Source organism: Indicator indicator, chromosome 1 (assembly GCF_027791375.1).
Source record: "Indicator indicator isolate 239-I01 chromosome 1, UM_Iind_1.1, whole genome shotgun sequence".
Lineage (NCBI taxonomy): Eukaryota > Metazoa > Chordata > Aves > Piciformes > Indicatoridae > Indicator > Indicator indicator.
Window position 1 is genome coordinate 26,280,596 of NC_072010.1, and position 25,347 is coordinate 26,305,942.

A 25,347-nucleotide genomic window follows, 5' to 3' on the forward strand; every position below is an offset into this window, starting at 1 on the left:
GTAACATTCACATACAAAACAGTACCTCCCTTGCTAAAGTTTAATTTCACTTTGTTCTATCTTGCTACAAAGAAAGCTAATTAATGTATGTTTAAGAAAGAGCTGGCCTAGGCTTGCTCCTCAGAATTGATACTTCTTTCCATTACCTCTTTTCAGGTTTCTCTATTTCAGCTGTTCTTAGAATATGTAGGAGGCACATTGCCTCCCAGCCCTGCTACCCACATCTACGCCTCTGTCTCTCATTGTGTCTCTCCCACTTTCCTCCTTCCCTGAGCAAGAATGATTTTTTTTCCCTCAGCTTACTCTTATGAAAACTATAGTTCCAACTCATCTATGTCTCCGTTATTTGACATCAGCTAGGTGCACCTGGGCCACCCTGGTCATCACATCCTCATAAAGACCTTACAACGCAAGTCCTAGCATGACGTTGGCACAAGACTTGCAGAAGAAAGAGCAAGGTGGTTTTCACACACTCAAGTGCTTGCCTCTTGTGAAATCCATATTCACAAGCAATGCTGCAAATGCTGGACTGGGTCTACTCAACTGGCCCACACCAAGTATTATTTGTACTTTCAGGCACCAATACTGGCAAATTAGCTAGTGCAATTTCTTTTTATTTATTTGTTTTGCTTGGTGAAAAGCTGCAGGGGAGAACTAGTCATAGACTAATTAGTGAGAGCAGCTGCAATGGCAGCCAAAGCAAGGCACTTCAGAAAGAATTTTTTTTTAATCTTTTTGCTGTGCCTTCTCCAGCCTGCATCACTGGCTTGTTAGGTCAGCTCTGACTTATTTCTTCCTCCTCTATCTCTACACCTCATGTTCAGGTCTGTAGTTGGATTCTTTCTCTGCCACGCTCCCCTTTCCTCAAAACAGTAATTTTCTTTAACCTGTTCTTTTCTCACTGCTGCGTCTTAACTCCCTCGGAAACAAAATAGCTTGGCCTACTTTCTGCATCGTGTTTATTCAGTTCCTAGTACCCATATCCCTTCTTGTCACTCTAGGTATTGTCAGCAAAACCACGCATAAAAAATAAATTGAACTGTGGTAAAACCAGAATACGATTTCTAAAACAATGAAGAATTATCCTGTATTGGGCAAACACTTAAACTCAGACGTAACTGAGAAAACAAGTGAAGTTGTACCAACAACTGTTTCATGCACACAATGGTTTTCCACAAAGGTGTGGAATTTTAAGTGCATCAACAATTGTGTTGAAACAGATTGGTTGCTGTTATTAAGAAAGACTTCTTGTGTGCTTTACCTGAGCTAGTAGAAGCAGGAGACTTGCTGCGTCGGGATGGGCCTGGGCTCTTGGTGGTGCTCCTACGTGAAGTCGAAGCTATTTTGGTATAGGAAGTGGATTTCACCACCCGACATTCTAAAAGACAAAGAAACTGCATAAGTTAGCAATTAAGAAAGCCAGCAAGGCTCTGTAACAGAAAGAGCACTGAAAAGCACAAACATTTAGCCCACATTTGTTTTCATTCAACTTGAGAAGTTTAATGGGAAAATACAAAACCTGTATAAGCAGCTCCATTAAAATCCAAGTACAGTATGTACCACATCCCAGACAAAGAACTGCTGCAGTAATCCAGACTTTTAGATACCATGGTTACTGCAGGTATTTTGGATAGCTTAATTCAACAATGCTGAGACTACATATAAAATGCATTTGCTTTTGACATTTCAGCACAAGGAACGTAGTGAGTTTTTTGTAAACAATCCAAATGCAATGTAATCACTTCTGTCATCTTAGGCAGTCTCCTTTAGAAGAACCAGAAGGCTGCTTTTATATATCAAAATGTTAAGACTGTGCAAGGTGATGCAGGTGTCTGTCACTCATGAAAGGTTTGAAGAAATTGAAGCAGGTTTGTTGCTCCTGCTTAATCCTCTGGTGAGCAACAGCCCACATTGTATAGCACACACAATTCATCACAGGTTGAGGGAAATGACACTACTTGCTCATAGTAGACATTAGTGAAATCAATGAAGAGGCGAAATTGCCCTCCCACTTGAGAACACTGCAAGATGTTCGGGTTAGAGTTTATATACACCCACACAGCTCTGAAGACATTCTCGCATTACGCCTGCAAAATGGTTTGTGGCCTGAAGATGAAAGAATTTAGTGTGCATGATGCTGATGTCTTGCACTCATAATGGATACTAAATTAATCACCAGACACATTATACAGCTGGAGAAAGAAGAGATTCCAACTTTTTAGCCAAGATACAATTAGAAGTCTGCAGTAATGTTTATACTGTCTTCACCTGATGATGTCAGTATACTTAATTTGTTAAAAATACATCAGTAAACATTTAGTTCAGTATCAGACATGTTGCCCATTTTCTTCCCATAGTTAATGTTCCTCAACATAGGTTAAGAGAAATAACCAAGATTTTTTATTTCTAGTAAGAAAATACATTGTGCAAGCCTGCACATTATTTAGTCTTCACAGATGATCAGCAGAGCTTGTAACATAGTTTAGACAGATTAGAAAACAAAGAAATAAAACTGAGCAAAACTAATTAACTTAAACATATCCACCAGAGAATGATGTCATGAAATCTGTTTCTCTTGGCTGCCCTAACTGTTTATCTTTCATCAAGTTGTTGAAGGAAAGAGAAGCATGAACTGATGTGTTACCGAGGGAATATCCAGCACAGCTGAGAGGACCAGAGAAATGCTCCAGCCTTCCTAAAAACATCTCTTCCTCATAAACTCCCACTTTCCTAATGACCAATAGTAGCAATTAGCTTTCTGTTGACATTTGATGTGATTCATTGATGACTACTCTTATTTTATAGTAAACAATGAGTGTAAACGGAGAAAAACATTTCCTCTGTTGTGACAGGAAATTATCAGCTGAAAACAGGAGGAATTAGATGAAAACCTTCAATGAGATTCAACTAGGTAACTACAGCAGGAACCTCACACTGTAATACTGGCAAAACCAGCTGCTTCAGAAACTGTCTATACATGTCAAATATAAACAGGTTTAAAATGTCCAAAAACCTAACAGCCAACTTGTTTAATCTTGTAAAACTCTGAGTAAACTTAGTGTAGACCCTGTTCACAAGAATCAGTCACAGGAAGGGAACTGAATATTCTAATAGTCAACAAACAACAAGACTTAAGTCAAATGACCCAATCACAACAAAATCATTAGGATGTAGTCATTTGCTTAGTAGAAAAAATTAAGAGTCCATGAAGGCATTGGAACAGGTTGCCCAGAGGTGGTAAAGTCACTGTCCCAGAAGGTGTTCAAGAATACATGGACATAGCACTTTGTAACATGGTTTAGTGGCCATGGTGGTCTTAGACTGCTACTAATATACTTCAATATATAAAAAGCTTTCCTGTTTCCAACACATAAAGAAAACAATTATCTACATCCCTCTCTTGCAATTCATGCTATGCACTAAAATATAAATTTTGCTATTTCATTAAATCTGTTTTCATTTCAACCCATGGGTCTTCTCAGTTTCCCTTCTTGGCCATGGAGGGGTCACTCAGTGACAGATAGAGCAACTACTATATAGTTTAGCTATGGATATGGACTAAACATAGGCAAGCGGCTAACAGTGTCTTGTCACCGTCTTCCTTATCCCAGCACGAAGTGCTCCTGCTCACATGCTACAGAGGTTACAATTTCTGGGAAGCCCCTGTCAGCTGGGTGCATCCAGTAAGGCATTTGACTATCTCTCAATTACTGACAGCCTCCTTAGAAAGGGTGATGTTAACAGTGGTCTGCAAATTGTCCTGATGAGCTACATATAGACCATAACTTATTACTTGAGTAACCCTACATTAATGTCATATTATCCTATGAGGAAGCCACTTCTTCCAGCCAGATGAGCATTAAATCCATCCCTACAGGAGCAGAAACACAGATGATCACATGTTCACAAAATCATCACCAACTATAGGATAAACTAGGTTGAACACTGAATAAGGTCCTGGAGGGAAAAGAGATCTAAAAAAAGATGATTAATATTGAAGAACCACCTTCTCAAAGCTCTAGAACTTTAGGGGAGAGTGCAGAGAAGATGGAGACAGGCTCTTTTCAGCAATGTCCAGTGACAGGATAAGATGCAAGAGGCATAAATGAAATAGGATGCTGTATCTGGACTTTTTTTCTGTTAGGGTGAGCATTAGAACCAGCTGCACAGTGGTGTTGTGAAATCTCCATCCTTGGAGACATGGTCCTGGGCAACCAGCTCTTAGTGACACTGCTTAAGTAGGGGATTTGTACCAAGTGACGTTCAGAGGTCCCTTCCAACCTCAATCATTCTGAGGTTCTGTGATTCTCAAGTTGTTCCTGGAAAATCCCCAAGGGTGGGCACTGCACAGCCTCCCTGGGCAAATCCATTTCATTGCCTGACTGCCGTCACAGTGGAAATGTTTTTCTTTATATCCAGTCTGAACCGCTTGCTTCAAGCATCTTGCATCTGCTTACCATGTGTCATTGTGGAGACCCTGACACCATCATCTTGAAGAAGACATGCTGCCCCATTGGCACTGGGAACTGCTGGCAAGTCCCTCTAAAGCCATCCCTTTTTCCAGGCTGATGAAGTCCAGCTCCATCAGTTTCTGCCAGAGGACAAGTGCTCCACCTCCCCACCATTATAATGGACCTCAAAATTATTGATGTCTTCCTTGAACTGGGAGACTTTAAACAGCATTCTAGACATGACCTCAGATATGCTGAGTAGAGGAGACCAATTACTTCCCTGTCTTTACCGAGTCTGCTTCTGTTCATACAGCCCTAGATGCTGTTAGCATTCTTTGCTGTCAGGGCAATGCTCTCTTCTTTTTAATCTGTCATAGACACTTTCTTTCCCTATTTTTTCTATTTGTACAACCACTCTTGAGCTTGTTAATTTCTTTGGTATAATTTTATTTTTCCTCTCAAAAATAACTCACAAGTAGCAAAGTTTTAAAAGCTTGTAATCCAAGTGATCATATATTCTCTCTGCTTGAACACCACTGTGAACTCTCAGGTAAGCTTTAATAGTGCCTTGTTTCTGATGGGCTTACAAGTTCGTTCATAAATGACATGGGCTATGGTGTGGCCTGCAGAGAGCCACACGGACAAGCTTTCAGTGCTGCACACACCAGGGTGAGGCAACTCATGTCTTCACAGACTGTGGCAACACTAATTACAGTGCCTAAAAGCAATTCCAGTCAGGGGTATAATGTAACCATACTGCTTGTTGTAAATACCTCTCATCTCCCATGAACAGTTTACATGTGCATTTCTGTGGTCATATTTATTTTGGAAAATGAAATTTTACTGCAAGCAAAGATCCCACTGATTAACCATACAACCACTGCTTCTCTTCTCTAAGACATTGCCATAACCTGCTTGTTGCTGTAGAACTGTGTGTACATAAATAGGAAGGGAAAACAAGTGGGTTTTGAAACTGTATTTTCTACACAGAATCTATAGTGGTAAGGAAAGAAAAACACATCATCTCCTCACCAACAGTATTCTGGTAGCTATAAAAGAGGTCCTTGGTAAGCCATGAAATAGAAGAGCATTTTCCCCATGATTCTCTTTTCATGCCAAAACTGTATAAGAAGTAGATCTGAACTCCTGACACAAGAGAGTTATACTGCCTTTCTCAGTCATTTGGGCAAGCTCAACCAAGAAGAAATACCAGGTGTTTCTGTAGTATGTTCAGTGAGGAAAGAAATATATCCCAAGCCCCAGTTCTTCCTCTCACCATTGACTGACTGAAAAAAGGAAAAAAATGATGACACCCGTGGTAATGTGGTCAGCTTTAATATCTGATCACAGTCTTTATTGCTTTCCAACTCAGAATACTCGATAAATAAGTATGTTTTTAAACTGAAATCTCTTGCAATAAGATATTCTGTTGTATAACTACAGAGAGAATTACAAAGTAGGACAGAAGTACAGACTATCTAACAATGTAGCACTGCAGTCACTTTATGGCATGGAATATTATGACAGAGGTCTGAGATATATAATAGACATTAACAATAAGGCTGAGGGAAAAAAAAATAAAAAGAAAAAAGAAGGAAATATCCTAAGGCTATTATCTGACACCACTGAGACACTGTAGGGACAATATAAGGAACACAAGGTTCCTGAGATTACACCATGGTGCCAATGAGTGGCAGGAACTGGCGCAACTAGGAGGACCTGCAATATATTTATTTCTGAACTGATTATTCTGGTTGTCAAATGGGTAAAATGTAAGCATGAAGTAATTAAAGGATGCTACCAGGCAGAATCATAACGCCTCTGGTCTCCAGCTCTGTGATGTTTCATTTCCAAAATGTTTCATTATCTTCTATGTTCATTAGATTTTACTATGGCAAGAAAACAGCAGAGAGTAACTAATCTGCAATAAATGTGTCATAAAATGAATACATTTAACATGTTTCTAGAGGAGACTGTGAAAAGTTAACTAAACTACCAGGAGATCAAAAAGGCTTGCCTTGTCAGCTACTCAGAAGCTGCCTGCATGGCCTTCATGATCTCTCTCCGGACTGAAATATTGCTCTCTGTTATATTTTGCTTTTTTTGTATTTGAGGTCTGTGTGTAGGGGATAGATATTTATTTTTCCATATCCCTGCCAATTCGTTTCTCCAAGATGAGAACATGTAACTTGGTTTCAGCAACAGCTGTATCCTACAGATAAGCAAGGAGGGAGGATCAAGGGTGTCTGATTGTTGGTAAGCCATTTTACTATAAGCCTTAGGCTGGTACCTTTTACTACTGCTTAAAAGACATTAGCCTCACTAGCAATGTCCTCAGGCCAATCAGTAGATCATTAGGCCAAATGCAGTACTGGATTTAATTTTTAATGTTAAGAATAATTTGTTCCATGTTGCTAATTCTTAGTGCAGCTAATAAGATTTTATTTTTCAGTTGCATTCATGCCTTCAATTAAAACCAGTAATCTTCTGTTTGCAGAAGTTTCACTCCCTTCAGCAAAAGGGAAATGGTACCATCCTGTCTAGTGGCATTGAGATACACTGCAATTCATCCAACCCCACTGGTGAATCAGTGGCAGCTATGACTTGTAATTACAAGATCTTCAAAAGGGTAACTATCATACAGTTTCCAGAAATGAAAGGGATATAAGTTGTTTCACAGAGGTTTTAAGTAATTTCAAATCTTCTATCGTCACGGTTGTGCCTACTTCAGTTTTGTTCTGCATGTCTTCCTGTTCAGTATGTTCCTGTTCCTGATGCAGATGGACAGTGATCTAAGCATAGAATAAAAAAATCCTAAAGTTTTATTGCATGCACTAAGCTAGCTGTCACTGGAAATGCATGGGGTTTTGAGACATCTGATCTTCTGATTTGACTTTTTACTAGTAACCAGGCTCTGCTCATGATAAAGATTAGGAATATTGTCTCTTTCGACTCTGTGCTGAATATGTCTGGTAGCAAATACCTAAAGTGAAGCATGCATTTACTGGGGTATGAAACAGAGGAAAAGCTAGATTTTCTTTCATGTGAAATATCATTCTACAATTCTGAAACTAAGTATTCACTGACAAGGCTAAAGCTACATAAAATAAAATGTGAACAGCTAAAGCCATCTATATCTTATTGCAAATCAATAAAGCAGAGATCTTGCAGGCTCTTAGAAACACAAATAGCTTCATCCAACCTAAGAATGCTTTCAGATGTATGTACTACTCAAAAAATGCCTTGTAAGTTAGAAAGAAGGCATTCATGGGTTCACTTACTATCTCATTCTGCTCTAATGTATAACTTTCAGCGCTGTTATTTGTTTCTAAATTCAGTGAAGTCTCCCAGAAAGTTTTTCTAAAATGACAAATAGATTGTATTTACAATCAAAATGTTACTTTAAGTATTTCCTACTTTACCTACAAACATGCTTCTGTCTATGTAACTTAAAGACACTATTGGGAGAACTGAACTCATTTAGTACTATATAGCTTAAAAATATGACACACACATATAGACTATTCACCCCCACGATCTTTCTGCAGTCAGTAGAACATGTTCATTTCTGTAACCAGACTTAGGAACTTTTTAAGAAGATGAAGCTTACTCATGAATGACCAGATATAAATTACAGATTTTGAGTACTAGTGAACATAGTGAACTTTTTAGGATGTCAGGTAGTGTGACAGGACTAGGGGGAATGGAATAAAGCTGGAAGTGGGAAGATTCAGACTGGATATGAGGAAGAAGTTCTTCACAATGAGAGTGGTGAGACCCTGGGATGGGTTGTCCAGGGAGGTGGTTGAGGTCCCATCCCTGGAGATGTTTAAGGCCAGGCTGGATGAGGCTCTGGCCAGCCTGATCTAGTGTGAGGTGTCCCTGCCCATAGCAGGGGGACTGGAACCAGATGATCCTTGTGGTCCCTTCCAACCCTGACTGATTCTATGATTCTATCTTAATTAGAGTATCTTTCATAGAATCATAGAACCATGAAGGTTGGAAAAAACCTTTACGATCATTGATTCCAACTGTAACCCAACTACCATGAACACTAAATTGCATCCTGAAGCACCCTGCCTACACACTTCTTTAACACCTCCAGGGATGGTGACTCCACCACCTCCCTGGACAGCATGTTGCAACGCCTCACCAATCCCTCCTTTGGATGGGCTCTTTTACTCAATACAAGCAGTAAGAAATAGATTTCTGCTGTATTTCATGAACTTGTTGTGAATGAATATATTTTATCTCCTTGCCTTCTCCAAGTGCTACACTTTTTGTTGGGATCATCTCACACAGACTTCCATGTTAATATTTTGGCTAAAACACACTGCTACCACACATGTAATCTTTAACATGCATGTCTTGTGTGTCTTGTCCCATACTCCATTTCACTTCCAGGATTTTGTTTATCACTGTTTGCTCAACATAATTCTCCTAATTTGTTCCAACGCTTCAATAGTTTGCCCCTATGTTCAGAACCATCTCCTTACTCTTTTAAGTTTATCACAGTAGCTGCACCGACCAAAGTATCCAGATGTTACTTTTAACTGGAAATGGTTGAGATGTGTCCTGCTTTTGCTTATGGCTTTCATTTACTGGACATATATACTAAGAGTAGATATCCCTCAATTACCCCTGGAAAAATTAACCACTGAAGTATCTTACTTTATGTGCACAATTTGGATGGTGCTTTTCTTGGCATTGTTTTATTCATACAATGGAGAAGGAATGAGAGGATGACACAGTTTGTAACTTTTCCCTTCTGCAAGAGCAATTATTTATTTTCCTGTTCAGCATGAAGAGGTAGTATTTGTTATATTACCTATTTAAAATCACCTTGTTCTTTACTTTGAGAATAAACAGACCTTCTATCTGATCCATATGGTTGATATTAACACCATCCTAAGAATCAAGTATACAAGCATTCCATCTTTTTTTTTTTTCATTCCAGTCTAAGATAAGTGATAATGTTGCAGTCCAACAAATTACAAGGTTTTGGTACTACTACTTGCTATCTGAAGAGTATCACAGTGTCACAGTATATCAGAGGTTGGAAGGGACCTCAAGAGATCATCAGGTCCAACCCCCCTGCCAGAGCAGGATCACTTAGGATAGTCCTCACAGGAATGCATCCAGGTGGGTTTTGAAAGTCTCCAGAGAAGGAGACTCCACAACTCCCCTGGGCAGCCTGTTCCAGTGCTCTGTCACCCTCCCTGTAAAGAAGTTTCTCCTCATGTTGAGGTGAAATCTTCTATGTTCTAGTTTGAACCCATTGCTCCTTGTCTTACCACTGTGAACCACCAAAAAGAGCCTGGCCCCCTCCTCCTGACACCCACCCCTCACAAATTTATAGACATTGATCAGATCCCCTCTCAGTCTTCTCTTCTCCAGACTAAACAGCCCCAGGGATCTCAGTCTCTCTTCAGAGGGGAGATGCCCACGTTCCCTAATCATCCTCATGGCTCTCTGTTGGATTCCCTCCAGCAGAGTCACTGAAGAGTATCTTCCAATCCAAATGGCCCTTTTGGATGTTTACAAGATCAAGTCCTTTCCACAGTTAGAAAAATAGAAATCCTAATTTGCAGAAAATGTGCTTCGCATGGAAAGTATCAAATACAGGCATTACTGAGGAACAAACATTTAAAACAGTTAAATTCTAGCACATTTTTAACTGAGTCTCCTGAAGTTACAGATTTTTCCAAGTAACTGACTTGTGATGAGGCAGAAAATATGTATTTAAAATGAATGTCCTATTTATTTCTGCTTTGATGCTTTTCCTCAAGTAAATCTACATATTTATAATGCACTCATCAGTCTAACAACTTTATTGTGCAGTATTAAGTACTGAAAGCCCTTTTTTTTTCTTCAAAGAAACACAATACCCTATAATGGGATAAAGATTATAGTCACAACAGTGAAGCACAACCCAAAATCCCATGGCACTTACACAGCTAATTAGTTAGATTAGCAAGGAGTCTTGCACAGAAGGAAAAAAAATATATAAACTACCATTAAAAAAGCATGAATATGAGAAGCAAACTGTTTCATTTTTTTGCTTCAGTTTTCATTAAAAATATTTTTATGCAATCAAACAGATAATGTAACTTTAGCAACAGTGAGACAGGAAGACAAGACACACAGAGAAGGGGTTAGACAGAGTCCTTATACAACATTTCATATTAGCTAGATGTGAAGAATATTTAGAGACATACCAGAGACAATCCATGAGTTACAAAACACTATTTTTGAGAATTATGAAGGACAAGTAAAATTCCAAGAGATGAGAAAAAAAAGAATCAAAGCAAGTGCCAATCTTTAAAACTGGGACAAATGAGAAAACTGGGAGTTGCAGAAGAGTTGGTCTTACTTGAGATTATGGAAACAATTATCCAAAGGAAGGCTATAAAGAAGACAGAGTCAGGGTTCTTTCCTTCTAGTTGTGGCAAGAAATGAGGCAATGCCACAGCTGAAACATAGGAGATTCCCTCTGAACATCAGGAAACCCTTTTTCACTCTGAGGGTAACTGAGCACTGACACAGCTGGTCACAGGGACGTGGTGGATTTTCCAGCCTTGGAGATATCCAAAAGCCATCTAGACATGATCCTGGCTCCTGGTAGCCCTGCTTGAGCAGGGAGGTTGGACCAGATGACCTCTAGAGGTCCCTGCCAATCTCAACCATTCTTTAATGATACAAAACAATAAAAGCCTAGAAGGTATTAAAATGGCATACAATAGTCTAAATAGTTTTGTCAAGACCAAACTTTCAAAGTAGCCTTACAATAGAATAATAGGGGGGTGGTAGTGATGGTAAACTTTTCTAATGGGGATATTTAAACCCCTAACTTTGGAAAATAACATCTGCAGAAACTGTTTTTAAAATGGGTATTGGAAAACCAAACCAGAGTAGTTATCAATGGAATTACGGTCAAACTGGGAAAGAGTGAGCACAGAAGCTCTCTAGGATTTTGTTTCTGAGCCTGGTACTAGTTAATATTTTTATGAATAAACTGAGTATGAATTTCTAACCCAGAGATGACACTACCATAGGGTAAGGCTGTAAGCACTGTAGAACATAACAAGTATTTTGAAGAACCCTGAAAATTGGAGAAGTCATCAGAAAAAAACAGAGAGAACTCAACAAGACCGAAATATTACAACCAGGAAAGAATAAGCAACAGAAAAGAGGTAGAAGACAGCTCACTACATAAACACTAAACAGCAGTTCTGCAAAGAAGGACAAAAATTTTGCAGTGATCACATGCTGAGGCTGAAACAAACTACTGCAGCTAAAGGAATCTTCATCCTACCAGTGTGAATAGGAGCACTCTGTGGAGGACATAAGGGTGTCCTGGGAGTGCTGGTCGACAGCCATCTGAACATGAGCCAGTAGTGTGCTCAGGTGGCCAAGAAGGCCAACAGCATCCTAGCCTGCATCAGGAAGAGTAGGGAAGTGATTGTACCCCTGTACTTGGTACTGGTGAGGTAGCACCTCAAATACTGTGTTCAGGTTTGGGCCCCTCACTACAAGAAGGACATTGAGTTGCTGGAGCATGTCCAGAAAAGGGCAAGGAAGCTGATGAAGGGTCTAAAGAAGAAGTTTTACAAGAAGTGGCAGAAGAAACTGGGATACTCTGAGAGGAGACCTCTCTACAAACTCCCCGAAATGAGACTGTAGTGAGGTGGGTGTTGGTCTCTTCTTCTGAGTATCAAATGATAGAACAAGAGGATATGGCCTGAAATTGTGCCAAGGGATGTTTAGATTCAATATTAGGAAAAATTTCTTTACTGAAAGGATGGTCAGGTATTGGAATAGGTTGCCCAAGGGAGGTGGTAGAGTCACCATCCCAGGAAGTTTTAAAAACATGCAGACATGGCACTCTGGGATGTGGTTTAATGGCCATGGTGGTGTTAGGTTGATGGATGGACTTGATGATTTTAGAGGTCTTTTCCAATCAAAATGATTCTATGGTTCTGTGACATCTGAATGACTCTGGTTTCCCCAGTGTTACTGCAATGTTAGCTAAACCAATGAATACATTTTTGTGTTTCCCATTTATAAACAAGGACTTCACCTTCAGAGAGTTGACAGAGAAACAATGATCACAACTCTGGGAAACATGACCAGTAAAGGATAACCAATATAAATGTGATGAAACAAAATAGCAGCTTTCAATACTATACAACACTGCCAAAAAGAAGAAAAAAATTCCTTACTATTAGTTGTATCACAAATAGGACAAAAAATGATCTTAAGTTTCTAACAAGTAGATTAACTCAGACATGAAGAAATATGTTTTTAACTGCAAGAATAAGGAAACACTGCCATAGATCATGTGGAGAACTTGCTGAACTTCCATAACTACCATTTCACATAGACATGTTAGCTAGAAACCTGTAAAGTCAATTTAGATATAGCAGGTCCTCCCTTGGGACCTCTTAGATCCTTTCTATGATTCTTTTGATTAACTCCTCCTGGTATGACTCACAGAGGTACTAAAAAACGTTTTCATTGTCAGCACATCTGTCTTGAAAGATAGGAAAAGGAAGATAAACACTGTAATGTAAAACTGACTGAAAGTCCAAGAACATTTTAACAAGGGAAAAGTGCTCGCTTAATGGATGAATCAAAATCATTATAATTTCCTGAGTGGGGTCAATATTGAGAGATAAATCTTTTATTTGACTTCAAAAGTCAGACTGATTAGCTTTAAGGATTTCTCTCAGCCAGACATTAGCAAAGTCAATATTTCCCCAAAACTGTATGTTTCTCTTTCATAGACATTTCAGAATCTTGTTGGCTAATATTCTCTCATAACCATTAAGATGTATGTATGTTCATTCAAAACAAACTATATGATGGAACTTAATACTGAGAGATGACATTTCTTAACAATTTCCTGGATTAAGTCTTTTTTTACTCCCACTGAACATATCTAAACTGATTTTGTGATGCTATAGCTGTTTGAGGAGGCATGGCTCTATCTATATCTTCCACAACTCAAGCTGCTTTAGAAACACATCTTTCATTCTTAAGCCCAAATATAGGCATGAACAGATTAAAAACCAAACCAAAACACACACGCAAAAAAAAAACAACCACACAAAAACAAACCAAAAAACCCTTCCAAACTAAAACCCAACAAAATCAAACCAAACCAGAAACTTACGTATGCTACCAGTTCAAGAAAAGCTGTCACAAGAAAATAAAATAAAACCCAACATGCTGAAAACATGTTAGCCCATATGTTAGCCCATACCACGGTATGAAGCAGTCTGCATTGTAAACATTTGAAGGATGGATCCCAGCTTAATATGCAGTTGATGATTAAATGGTAACCAACAAGCAGTGGGTAGGCAAAGAGGGACATAGGAGGAGTGCTAACTGTGCATTGATAACTCTGTATTTACACACATTCAGTTATTTTATTGTTGGAAGCAACACTTTACACTCCACCTTATAAAATTACAGGCATCATTTATTATAGTATCAAATACTTCAGTAGATCATTGGTTTCAGAAAATAGTTTGTGAAATTATTTCACTACTGAGCTGCACAAACTGAACCAACATTAGACAAATCAGTCCGAGGTGAAATGAAAGCCCTTACTATGACTGACAGAGTATGCTACATCTAACAGTGCAGTAGGTTACAAGAAGGTTTTGTAAGGGTGTCTCTTTTTTTTTTTAATTCTTAAACCATTTTTTTTTAATTCTTAAAACCAATTTAATTTTTTTTTTTTTCTGCAATGTGGTGCCCAAGAAACATAGAATTATAGGATGCTTTAGGTTGGAAGGGACCTTTAAAAGTCCTTTAATCCAGCTCCACCACTGGCCCCCTCCCCATCCTCCTCCTTCAGTGTGCAGTGGCATCTTTAACCAGATCAGGTTGCTCAGAGCTCTCTCCAACCTGACTGTGAATGTTTCCAGGGATGGGACTTCCAACGATTCTCTGGGCAACCTGGTCCAGTGTTTCACTACCCTCATTGCAAAAAAAAATAAATTCTTCCTTATGTCTAGTCTAAATCTACCCTCTTTTATTTTAAAACCATCACGCTTAGTCCTTTCTCAAGAGACCTTGATAAAAAGATTGTCCTGTTCTTTCATTTAGGTCCCTTTAAGGACCGAAAGGCCACAAATAAGGTCTCCCCAGAGCCTTCTCTTCTCCAAGTTGAACAACCTCAGCTCTCTCAATCTGTCCTTGTGAGAGAGATGCTCCACCCCTTAGATCATTTTTGTGGCCCTTTTCTGGACCTGCTCCACCAGGTTAATGTCACCGTGCTAAGAACTGCAGAGTTGCAAACAGTACTCTAGATGAGTGGAGCAGAGTGGTAAAATTACCTTCCTTCACCTGCTGGCCACGCTTTTTGATGCAGCCCAGGACATAGCCTGGTATCTTCTTCAATTATTTTTAAACAAATTCAAATGTGGAACCATATCCTTTGCTAATTCTTTAAATAAAAATGAAATTCCACTAAGTGTTTGAAGAGAATTGTTATATGGTTTGACAAAACACTAGGCTGCTCTTGAGTTGAAGTGATGTAGCCACTCTGAAAGATGAAAAAAAAATTAACAAATTCTGCCATATTATTCTTTGTGAGTCACCCACAATTTTCTCAGATATGTTTGAGAAGTATTTCTTTTTTTATAGACAAGTCCTACTTGTCTAAAACATGCATTTAGAAGTCTGGGAGTAAGAGTATTCCTAATCTTCAAAGGAATCCAACACTCAGAAGCTCGTTCTGAACAGATAAGGAACAACTACCAGTAATAACCTGGTACAAAGCCAATGTTAACTTACTTTCTATAAGTATTCTCAAGAAGACAATTTCCTGCGAAAGGTCATTCCAAAATTTTTTTTTTACAAGAGTATTTTCAAAAGACAAATACCAAGAATTCTAAACAAAGATGAATCCAAAAGTTAACTTAAGGACCAGATTTATTAACAGGGTAACATTCTTGTTATATTCCTCTAGATGTTCTAAGATAAAAATGTGACTTTTTTTCTCACAAACTCAAGCACATATAAAACAGTTATTCAGAGTCATAAATTACTGAATTAGGCAACACCTCTGATGACAAAACATAGTTCCTAGAATTCCTAATTTCCATTCAGTCAGCATCTGGAACCCAAGGTGGTCTTCAAGAACATCACAAATCCCCCTCGCAATTGCAATGTAGAAATAACTGAAGACAAAATATCCTTTGATCAACTTTCCTATTTGTTTCTAACCTCTCTGTGGTTTTGTCAGCGTCAGTCCTGCCTTCCCATATGTCTGTTCCTCCCACAAAAAAAGCCCCTGCACTTTCTCTGACACCAGCTTCTTTGAACAGAAACCTCTCCCTGAGGCAACGTGCACAAGGCTGCTTCCCCCTCTGTATGATCCACCAACAATTTTATAGTTTAAATATTGCAACCGGGATGATGTAACTCAACGCAAAACAAACAGATGGGCAAGAGATGTAAAGCACGGCCAGGCTTAAACTGGAAAATATCACTGCCAGAAATGTTGTTGCGCTTGCAGCTGCTGACATTGCTCCTGGGATGTGTGGACACTGAAGCTTTGCTGGCAGCTGCATTGCTGGCTGAGGTTTGCAGCATGTGGTTCTATTTAGGTGCCACAAGCTGGGCTTTGTTTGCTTACTCCACATTTACATGTGCCTGCGTGCAAACCTGTGGAGATAAAAGCCAATTCCAAATGCCAAAACTCTGTTATGTGCATTAGGTGTGTTCTCCTACACCGAAAGAATAATGCTATGGACAAATGGGAGTTTTTTAAGGAGGTATATTTACTGTGTGACTGCAATGTAGAGATCTGGAGGTACCATCCTAGGTTTAACCTAGGTACTGGCAGCAAACTAGGTATAGGAAAATGGAGCTTGGAATGGCCAATGTTAACTTCTGTGCTACTGCAGCAGATTGCTTGATTGTGTGAGAGGGTTTATTTAAATCTCACATGGGAATCTCTAGTATTAACAGGAATTCTGTGATGGTACTGAATAAAAACAATCACTCCCAGTCCAATTTCTTTCCTAATTATTATATTCAATGCTATCTTTATGTGACAGAAGGTGTAGCTCATTGATTATATAAAAGCAGAGTACGAAGGTGTAGCTCATTGACTATATAAAAGCAGAGTAAGAAGGTGTAGCTCATTGACTGTATAAAAGCAGAGTACCACAGACACTGCATTAAAAAGCATAATTCTAACAATAAAGAAATATTAGGGGGGAAAAAAAGGCGTTACAAAGAAAAACCAGTGCAAATGCAACAAAAAACGACACGAGAACATGGCAAACAAAACCCTCAAGTACTTTGATGGTCCAGTCTCAACCCAACACTGTAAGACTGCAACTGGATAATGGTGTTTCCACAGCAGTTATGATCTAAAAGCAAGGAGCAAGGAATGTTGGATAGTCTGACCTATACATCTTAAGTACCAACTGAAACAGCTGCAGAAGACCAATAGAATTCCAGCTTTTTGAAGTTTCAAACAAGAAGCACCTTTTAAAGTAACCAACCTTATGCACAAATTGCCTTCCCGCTCACAGAGGAGCTCCCTCCCTTAATATTCACATCTGATGAAAGCAAATGACAGCTTTTGAGTAACTTGTAAACTAGATATTCTTATGGGTGAGAGAAGTAGTGCAAAGAGTAGAGTCTGAAATTAAGTCTCTACACTTTTACGTCTGAGATACATATAGGCATAAAAGTAATAGATATATACCTAGAAGTATTGTTTTAGATGGGTTGAAAGCCATTGTGGGGACCAGAGGATTTTTCAGAAGAGCATGAATACTGAATTCATACCTTATTTCTAGCACAGAAGGATTTGAAGGATCTAAAATACTTGGATTAACATCTGGGCCACTTTGAAACAGACAAACGCAAACAAAGATTTTGATCTTGTTCATTGTTTCTACCATTCCTCCACTGAAATAAACACCTTTATGGGATAAGCATGATTTTAGAAACAAAAATAAGTAAATTGAGGTACCCTGCATCTATTCACAAAAACTCTAATTCTTTATTCTAACAATCTTTCAAATGACATACTGATTCCTAACAAGGTAGCACAGTTGAATTACATCATTGTTATCTATAACACTGATCTACTTCTGTTATTATTCAGGTGTTGGAAGACATGAAAGAAATGGATTGATATAATATTGGTCCATATATATTTTACTGAGGTAAAAGATTTTATTTTTTTTCTGGCTATTGATGCAAGGACAATGGAAAAATTTACACAAACGCTCCCAAAATTAATCAGAGCCTTCAAGGCAGAAGACATCATCAGCAACAGATCCTACTCATAGTCACCTCATCAATGATTTAACATGACAGAGGGGACTGCAGCTTCATTATCTGGTGATATTTTATTTATTCATATTTAATTACTTCATATCATAACAATTCGAAACTTGACTGCATTGCAGAAGATGAGGGAAGAAATGAAGCTGTTTTACTGGCTGTACTAACACATCTGCTTCACAGACCTACAGGGATTCACTCAGCCACAATATATATAATAAAAATGAAAAAGGCACTTATATTCTACAAATTAGTTACAAATTCTTCACATTAAAACTGGATGAAATAAACAATGATGTCTGCAAAATTCCTGTAGTGGACATGAAGAATTCTATTTATCTTCATTATATGCTGAGAGTGTTTGGGCCAAAATCCCCAATTTAGGTGAACCATGAAGAGGAAAAAACCCAATGGCAGGAGAAAAAAAAAGAAAAAAGTAACATGACAAATTAGCAGAACCAAACCTCTTCCCCAGTGGGAGGGAGAGGTGAAGGCTAAAGGGTAGATTAATCTTGCTCTATCATATGGTCTTGATCTTAAAAATTTCTCTGCGTGTTTAGCAGAAATCACATGCACAATGGGGAGACTTTGAAAAGATCAGGAGCCAGAGCAGATTAAGATGAAATGGGGACAGATCCAAAAAGCCGTCAAACTCCCACCCTTTCCTGCAGACTCCCATGTGGGCAGGAGATTGTTTTGTGGCTCCAAAGTGCTTGTCTGTGCTGAGCTCGTTGATGAGTGCTCTTGCTCCCCATGTCTCTGACAGAGTAGTTTTGACTTCTCTTTTCACAGCAGTATGAGCTGCAGCTGTGGACACAGGTCTTTGTAACCCTTTTCACTTTTTGGCTCCAATTTAACATGCAGAACCTATCTGATCCAAGCACACACACAAAAAAAATGGATTCATCCATGTTTTTAAAAACCAAAAGAAATTACAGACTTCATGAGGTCTGTTTTTAAAACAGTATGTTTTCTTTTTTAAAAAAAGGGCTCAAGTAAATGATCAAAGTAGCTGCAGCTCACGGTGTTACTGAGCATCAGCTAAGTCACAGCAATTATCTACATAAATGCACAGTAAAAGTGAGTTAATACAATGTGGCTTAGTTGAGCCTACAATAGAAGAAGATTAAATTATGTGCACATAGACAACTGCTACAGCTGAGCTGATGTCCAACTACTTTTCAAACAACTGAAACATCTTGTGTAAGTCTACCAGGCACATAAATAATTTAGAACTTTTTTTTTTTTTAATTTAAAGGGTTTTAAGATAATGGATTTATTTAATGAGTTACACAATGAAAAAAAAATTAAGAAGGACCCCTAAAAAGCATAAATGCTGTTGTAACCATTGATCTGAAAACTCTTTCACTAATTTGCTTTCAGAGCAGCTAGGTACAGGAGCATATGTCCATTCAAATAAATCTAACAGCAGTGTTTTCACTCTCTTTTAAGATAAAAGATAATTTGTTCCATGATTTATGATCTCACTGACTTACCGTATTGAATTAGGCAGCTGAAACAATCTATGCCATCCTGTGAATTGTTATTAATATGGTAGCACACACACATACACTGACTGATATGTTTTATTTGAATCTGTTGTGGGTAAGGATAACATAATAATGTTATGAGAAATGGTTATACATCTACTAACAACATAACATCTGCTCAGGACTTTTGTGCAAAGCATACCAAAGGCAAACACCAAGGTAATTCCCAGTTTTACACTGGCACAACTATTTCACTCTGTAACTTGAGAGAAACCTTGTGTAAACCAGATACTGTGCTCCCCATTCTTCAGTAAAAAGAGCAGTTCAACAGATGCTTTTATACCAGTTGCTTCCCATCTTCTTCAGATCATCTAAGTGTCTACCAATTGAGTTACTGCTCACTGAACTAGGCAGAACTCTTTCTTCTTCCCTCCAATTTTTCCCTGCAACCATAACTCATTGCTGGTTTTCCTCTAATATTTAGCTGTGCTTGAATGAAATGCATTGGCTTATACCTAATGCAATGCATGTGTTTACAGAACACAGCAAGGAACATACTCCATTTTCAAAAGACATAACAAGAGTATAGCCATTTATGAAAGTTTTACTGCTTATGAATCTCGCTTCCTCTTCACTCCCCACCTCCTCCCAGAGTCCAACTAGAACATCTGGGTGCACTGGATTAAATAATGGAGTCATTGTTCGAAGAAAATCCACAGGAAACGTTAAACTTCTCTTAAGACAGGAGAGGCTAGGGCATGGGAGCCAGAACAGGAGAAAGCCAAGGATTCAAATGGAGAACTGTGACTGTTGAAGACAGGAATTTAAATGTATCACTAGAATATGTGAAATTCTACCACTGGTATGAGAGTCTTGGTGAAGTATGTAGCAGCTAACTGTCACAGCGATGTGGGGCACCTCTGTACCTCCTATGGAAGGAAAAGGGAAAAACAAATAAATAATAAAAATCACCTAAACAGGTAAGAATGAACCTGAGAAATTTCATTTCCATGGGAGAATTTCTGCAAGGCAGAGTGGATGGACTAGTCCAAAGAAGACTCCAAATAATTCAGTCTGATTTGTTGTCTTTGCCTATCTCTGCACAGCTTTCCACAAGTTAAAGTGTCTCAAGACAATGCTTTCTACATTTCTTTTGCTAAATTATACCGTGGAGAGAATAAAGGAGCTATTAAAACCTAGAGAAGATATACAAGAGATGTGCATTGTTTTACCAGTTCAGCTTGGTCAGGAAGCTTTTTAGATCAAGAGAACTCTATAACCATCCTCGGTTTAACAGAACACATTGCTTTTTATTACTATAGCAAATAAGCAATTAATTTAATTTTAATCTGAAGGTTAGCTTAAATAATATGGAAAGTTCTAAAGCATTAATTTTAGATGTTAACATTGTGTTGTGGTTGAGTTTGTGTTTTGGGTTTTTGTGTGTGTGTGGTTGTTTTTTTGTTGTGGTTGGTTTTGGGTTTTTTAATCTGCATAGATCTGGTCCCCAAAGTTAACTTCAGATCTTCTATATCTGGGCACAACTGTATCCAACAAAAGATTTCTACATACGTAGGTATCTAAACATTTTATGGCTCCCCTATAGCAATTCGTAATGGAAAATGAATCTCTATAGAAGCAATAGAATTTGAACATAGCAGCGTGCTGCTGATCTCCGTGAGATTAATTTTACATCTCAGGCACAAGCTATTTTTTCTTTATGTACGTAGGGGGTGGGAAAATATGTGCTGATTTTACTGTATTAATACTATAGAAGCAGAGAACACCTACATAAAGCACAGGCCTTATGCTTCACTTATGTGGATTTATTCAACAATCCACTAAGCAACAAAGACAACAAAGGACAGTCTTATCTGCTTCCCTCTTTTTCAACTTACATGGAAAGAATTCTAACCAATTGGTTTAGGCTGTTATTAGATATAGGACATAGATTCACATCATGAGACTCACCTCAAAAAACTATCAGCCACATGACCTGAGGAAGGGCCATGTTGCACACAGTAATAAGAACTCCTGCACTCACCCCAGTGAAGCCTGAGCACCCCTAAAGTGGGTAATTTTTCTGCAAAAATAAAACCTTAGCAACTTTGCACCTTTATTAAAACAAATCTATATGAAAAACAGAGCTATGTATTTCATCCTCAAATTCTGGGAAGCAAATGCAGAGAGGCTGCAGCAAGGAATCCTTTCAGTATATGGATTAATAAATAAAATGTATTTTCAAAGCACACTATAAAAATAAAACCAAGAAGCAATCCAGTCCCACCAATTGTTTTTTCAATTACATTTATAAAACTGTTCAGCTGATTTCTTTGGTATCTCTATAACTTTCTATCTGTGCTTCACATTGAGTACCTGAAAGAAAGTGACAGAATTGGTTTAACAGAAAGAGAGCTTTATTTTAATACCATATATGGTTTTGTGGTTTCCATAATTAAATGACCTTGATATAATTTCAACTTTACATATATAGGATAGACATCTAAATGTCTTACTTCACAATAAACTGTGAAAAGTCTGATTTCTGTTTTCACTCCAAATATTTTTAGATATTTTTCTTTAAACAGCAGATGTTTAACACGCACACTTCAGTGCGCACTCTCAGCTTGTACATCTTCCTTACAACTGAGTTACCTTCAAGAGACTATGACAACATAAAATAGCTGATGATGTTCCTCTTGGATTGTATTTGCCTGTACACAAACCTAACTTTTAAAATTTTTGCTCTTTCCTCCATATTTTCTTAAATAAATCCCTATACATATTTCTGCAATGATATTTTAGGGTTGCTTTTAATTATGTGGGTTGGGTTATTTCCTTTTTTAACTCTGAACAGGACAGGAATAATGAAACTTGAAAATAAATCTTATTTAGAAGCTATGAATGAATGCCTAAATATCCATCTTCATCAAATATTCCAAACTTGTAATCAAGTTTCTGCGCTTTTTTGGCAGTGGATTTCCTTCTACCACAAGCAGTACCATCAGCATAAACAGGAAATCGCGGTGGTCACTCTGAACACCTAAAACCACCAACGTCAAAGCCCAAAAGATAACAAATATAATAAATCTAATTTGAGAATCATAGAATCAACCAGGTTGGAAAAGACCTCAGAGATCATCAAGTCCAATCTGTCACCCAGCACCTCGTGACTAACTAAACCATGGCTTCAAGTGCCACGTCCAATCCTTTTTTGAACACCTCCAGGACCGGTGTGCAGCACATTCCAATGGCAGATCACTCTTTCTGTGAAGAACTTTCTCCTCACCTCAAGCCTAAACTTCCCCTGGTGCAGCTTGAGACTGTGTCCTCTTGTTCTGGTGATGGTTGCTTGGGGGAAGAGACCAACCCCCTCCTGACTACAACCTGCTTTCAGGTAGTTATAGGGAGCAATAAGGTCACACCTGAGCCTTCTCTTCTCCAGGCTAAACAATCCCAGCTCCTTCAGCCTCTCCTCATAGGGCTTATGCTCGAGTCCTCTCACCAGCATTGTTGCCCTTCTCTGGACACGTTCAAGTATCTCAATGTCCTTATTAAATCGAGGAGCCCAGAACTGCACCCAGTACTCAAGGTGTGGCCTGACCAGAGTTGAGTACAGGGGCAGAATGACTTCCCTGCTCCTGCTGGTCACATTATTTCTGATATAGGCTGGATGCCATTGGCCTTCTTGGCCACCTGGGCAAGAGTTACAAGAAGAAAAAAAGAAAACACTGGAAGACTTTGATGTAATGGTTTCTCCCATTAACAGAAATATTTATTTGCATAATTCCATTTTCACATTTCTAACAAGTTAGGTTTTTGTCAGTTTGATGAGGCATGGGATACTTTTGTTTCAAAGCCAGTAATATTTTAAGATTCATAGAATACCAGGTTGGAAGGGACCTCAAGGACCATCAGGGTAATAACACAGTTTAAATGAGATGGCCCATCACCCTGTTAAGCTGGGCCTTGAAACTGTGTAATGTAGGGGAAGATGGCAGTGGATGTAAGAAATGGCATTCCTGATTAATTTTCAGGACAGAGAAGCTTTGACTCAGTAACAATTTAAAAGAACATCTTTAACTACATTGCTCATCCAGACACAAAAACACTGTCTACCAGCATCTCATTACATCATGTAGCTTACTCTGTTTATCACCTGTCTCCCCCCTTCCATAGGAGTAGGTGGAGGTTTTGTCTGTTTTTATGATACACCGAAGCAGTGAGGGAGTAGGAAGAGAAACTGGGAGAGGAAAATAAGGAATTAAGAGTGAAGATGTCACTGCTGAAAGTGTGATCAACAGTGTGGAATCTGCAAAAGGTCAAAGAGGAGAAGGATGCAGCAGAAGCTTTGTGACATAGACAGGAACAGACAATTGGAAACTCCTGAGAAACCACATCTGATGGGCTGGAAATACCACAGGCAGCACTGAGGCTGCAGCTGGAGAGTGAGAATCTGAAAAGATTACAAGGGGAAGAATCAGAGAATCATTTCAGTTGGAAAAGATCTTTCAGACTACCAGTGTCAGCTGTAAGAACAGTGGTGTCCTGGCAAAGGAGTTGCAGTGTAAGAGAGTACATTTCTGAATGCAAGTTAAGACTGCATGCACCAAGTTTTCTACACCTGTTCTTGTTATTACAGCATTTTTGGACAGCTTTTGGTGCTATTCTGGATTTGCTGGGTTGCCAAAGGTATTCACTGAAGTCTATGATTAGCAGTCACATCGTGTTAGAAAACAGTTTCATCATAGAGCTTATTTTTGTTTTTTTCAAGTGCATGCCATGTTACAATATAAAATATCAGCATTATGGAACATCTTCCTTATGAAGAGAGACTGAGGGAGCTGGGTCTCTTCAGTTTGGAGAAGAGGAGATTAAGGAGTGACCTCATTAATGTTTATAGATATCTAAAGGGTGAGTGTCGAGAGGATGGAGTCAGGCTCTTCTTGGTGATGCCCAGTGACAGAACAAGGGGCAATGGGTGGAAGTTGAGGCATAGGAAGTTCACAGAATCACAGAATCAATAAGGTTGGAAAAGTCCTCAAGGATCATCAAAGTCCAACCTGTCACCCAAGACCTCATGACTACTAAACCATGGCACCAAGTGCCACATCCAATCCCCTCTTGAACACCTCTAGGGAAGGTGACTCCACCACCTCCCTGGGCAGCACATTCCAATGTCTAACAACTCCAGGAAGAACTTTCTCCTCACCTCGAGCCTAAACTTCCCCTGGCACAACTTGAGACTGTGTCCACTTTTTCTGGTGCTGGTTGCCTGGGAGAAGAGACCAACCCCCTCCTGGCTACAACCTCCCTTCAGGTAGTTGTAGACAGCAATGAGGTCACCCCTGAGCCTCCTCTTCTCCAGGCTAAACTCATGGAAACAGGAGGAAAATTTTTTTGCTGTGAGGGTGACATAACACTAGAACAGGCTGCCTGGAGGGTTTGCAGAGTCTCCTTCTCTGGAGATATTAAAAACCTGCCTGGATGCATTCTAATGTGATCTGGTATAGAGGATCCTGCTCTGGCAGGGGGATTGGACTGCATAATTTTTCAAGGTCCCTTCCAGCCCTTAACATTCTGTGATTCTGTAATGAGAAGGAGTACTAAAGACAGAAGTCCAGCAGAGGGACAGATGTTATTTTTTTTACTCCAAAGATGTCTATAGGCTTATAACCAAATGTCAAGATTGCCTTCTCTTTCAAGCCTCAGATCTAATAACATGATCTACATGGCTCTAACTTAACTTTTCATTTCTATGCCTTTGAAAGACTTTTAGTAGCTTTTAGTAACTTCCTTCTAAAATGACCTTTTCTTGAACAGTTCAAACATCAAGCTACTTAAAACTGATCTTTTTCTCCATAAGGTCATAAAAGATAATATAGTTCAATAACACAGGCATTTTTTAATTTTTACCCAAATCAGCTCATATTCCTAAATTTTAATAACACACTGAAAAAATCTTGAGCATTTTTATAAAATTATTTGACATAAAATGTGCAGTAAATCTTACTGATATTTTTAATTTTTGCTTTGATGATTTGTGTGCTCAGAAATCTCTGAGCACCTTCAGGCTAATAATTGTA

General features: G+C 38.7%; 1 protein-coding gene across 5 annotated transcripts in view; it reads right to left on the reverse strand.

Annotated features, from left to right (window-relative positions):
- The window catches only part of DCLK1 (doublecortin like kinase 1), a 247,403-nt gene that overhangs the window by 74,532 nt on the left and 147,524 nt on the right, over window positions 1–25,347 (reverse strand). For 3 of the 5 annotated variants that reach the window (XM_054399446.1, XM_054399454.1, XM_054399462.1), the window contains exon 4: window positions 1,262–1,378. In XM_054399446.1, coding sequence (XP_054255421.1) covers window positions 1,262–1,378 — 117 coding nt within the window. The remainder of the gene's footprint in view (window positions 1–1,261; window positions 1,379–25,347) is intronic. The other 2 variants (XM_054399480.1, XM_054399471.1) reach the window with 1 other exon arrangement.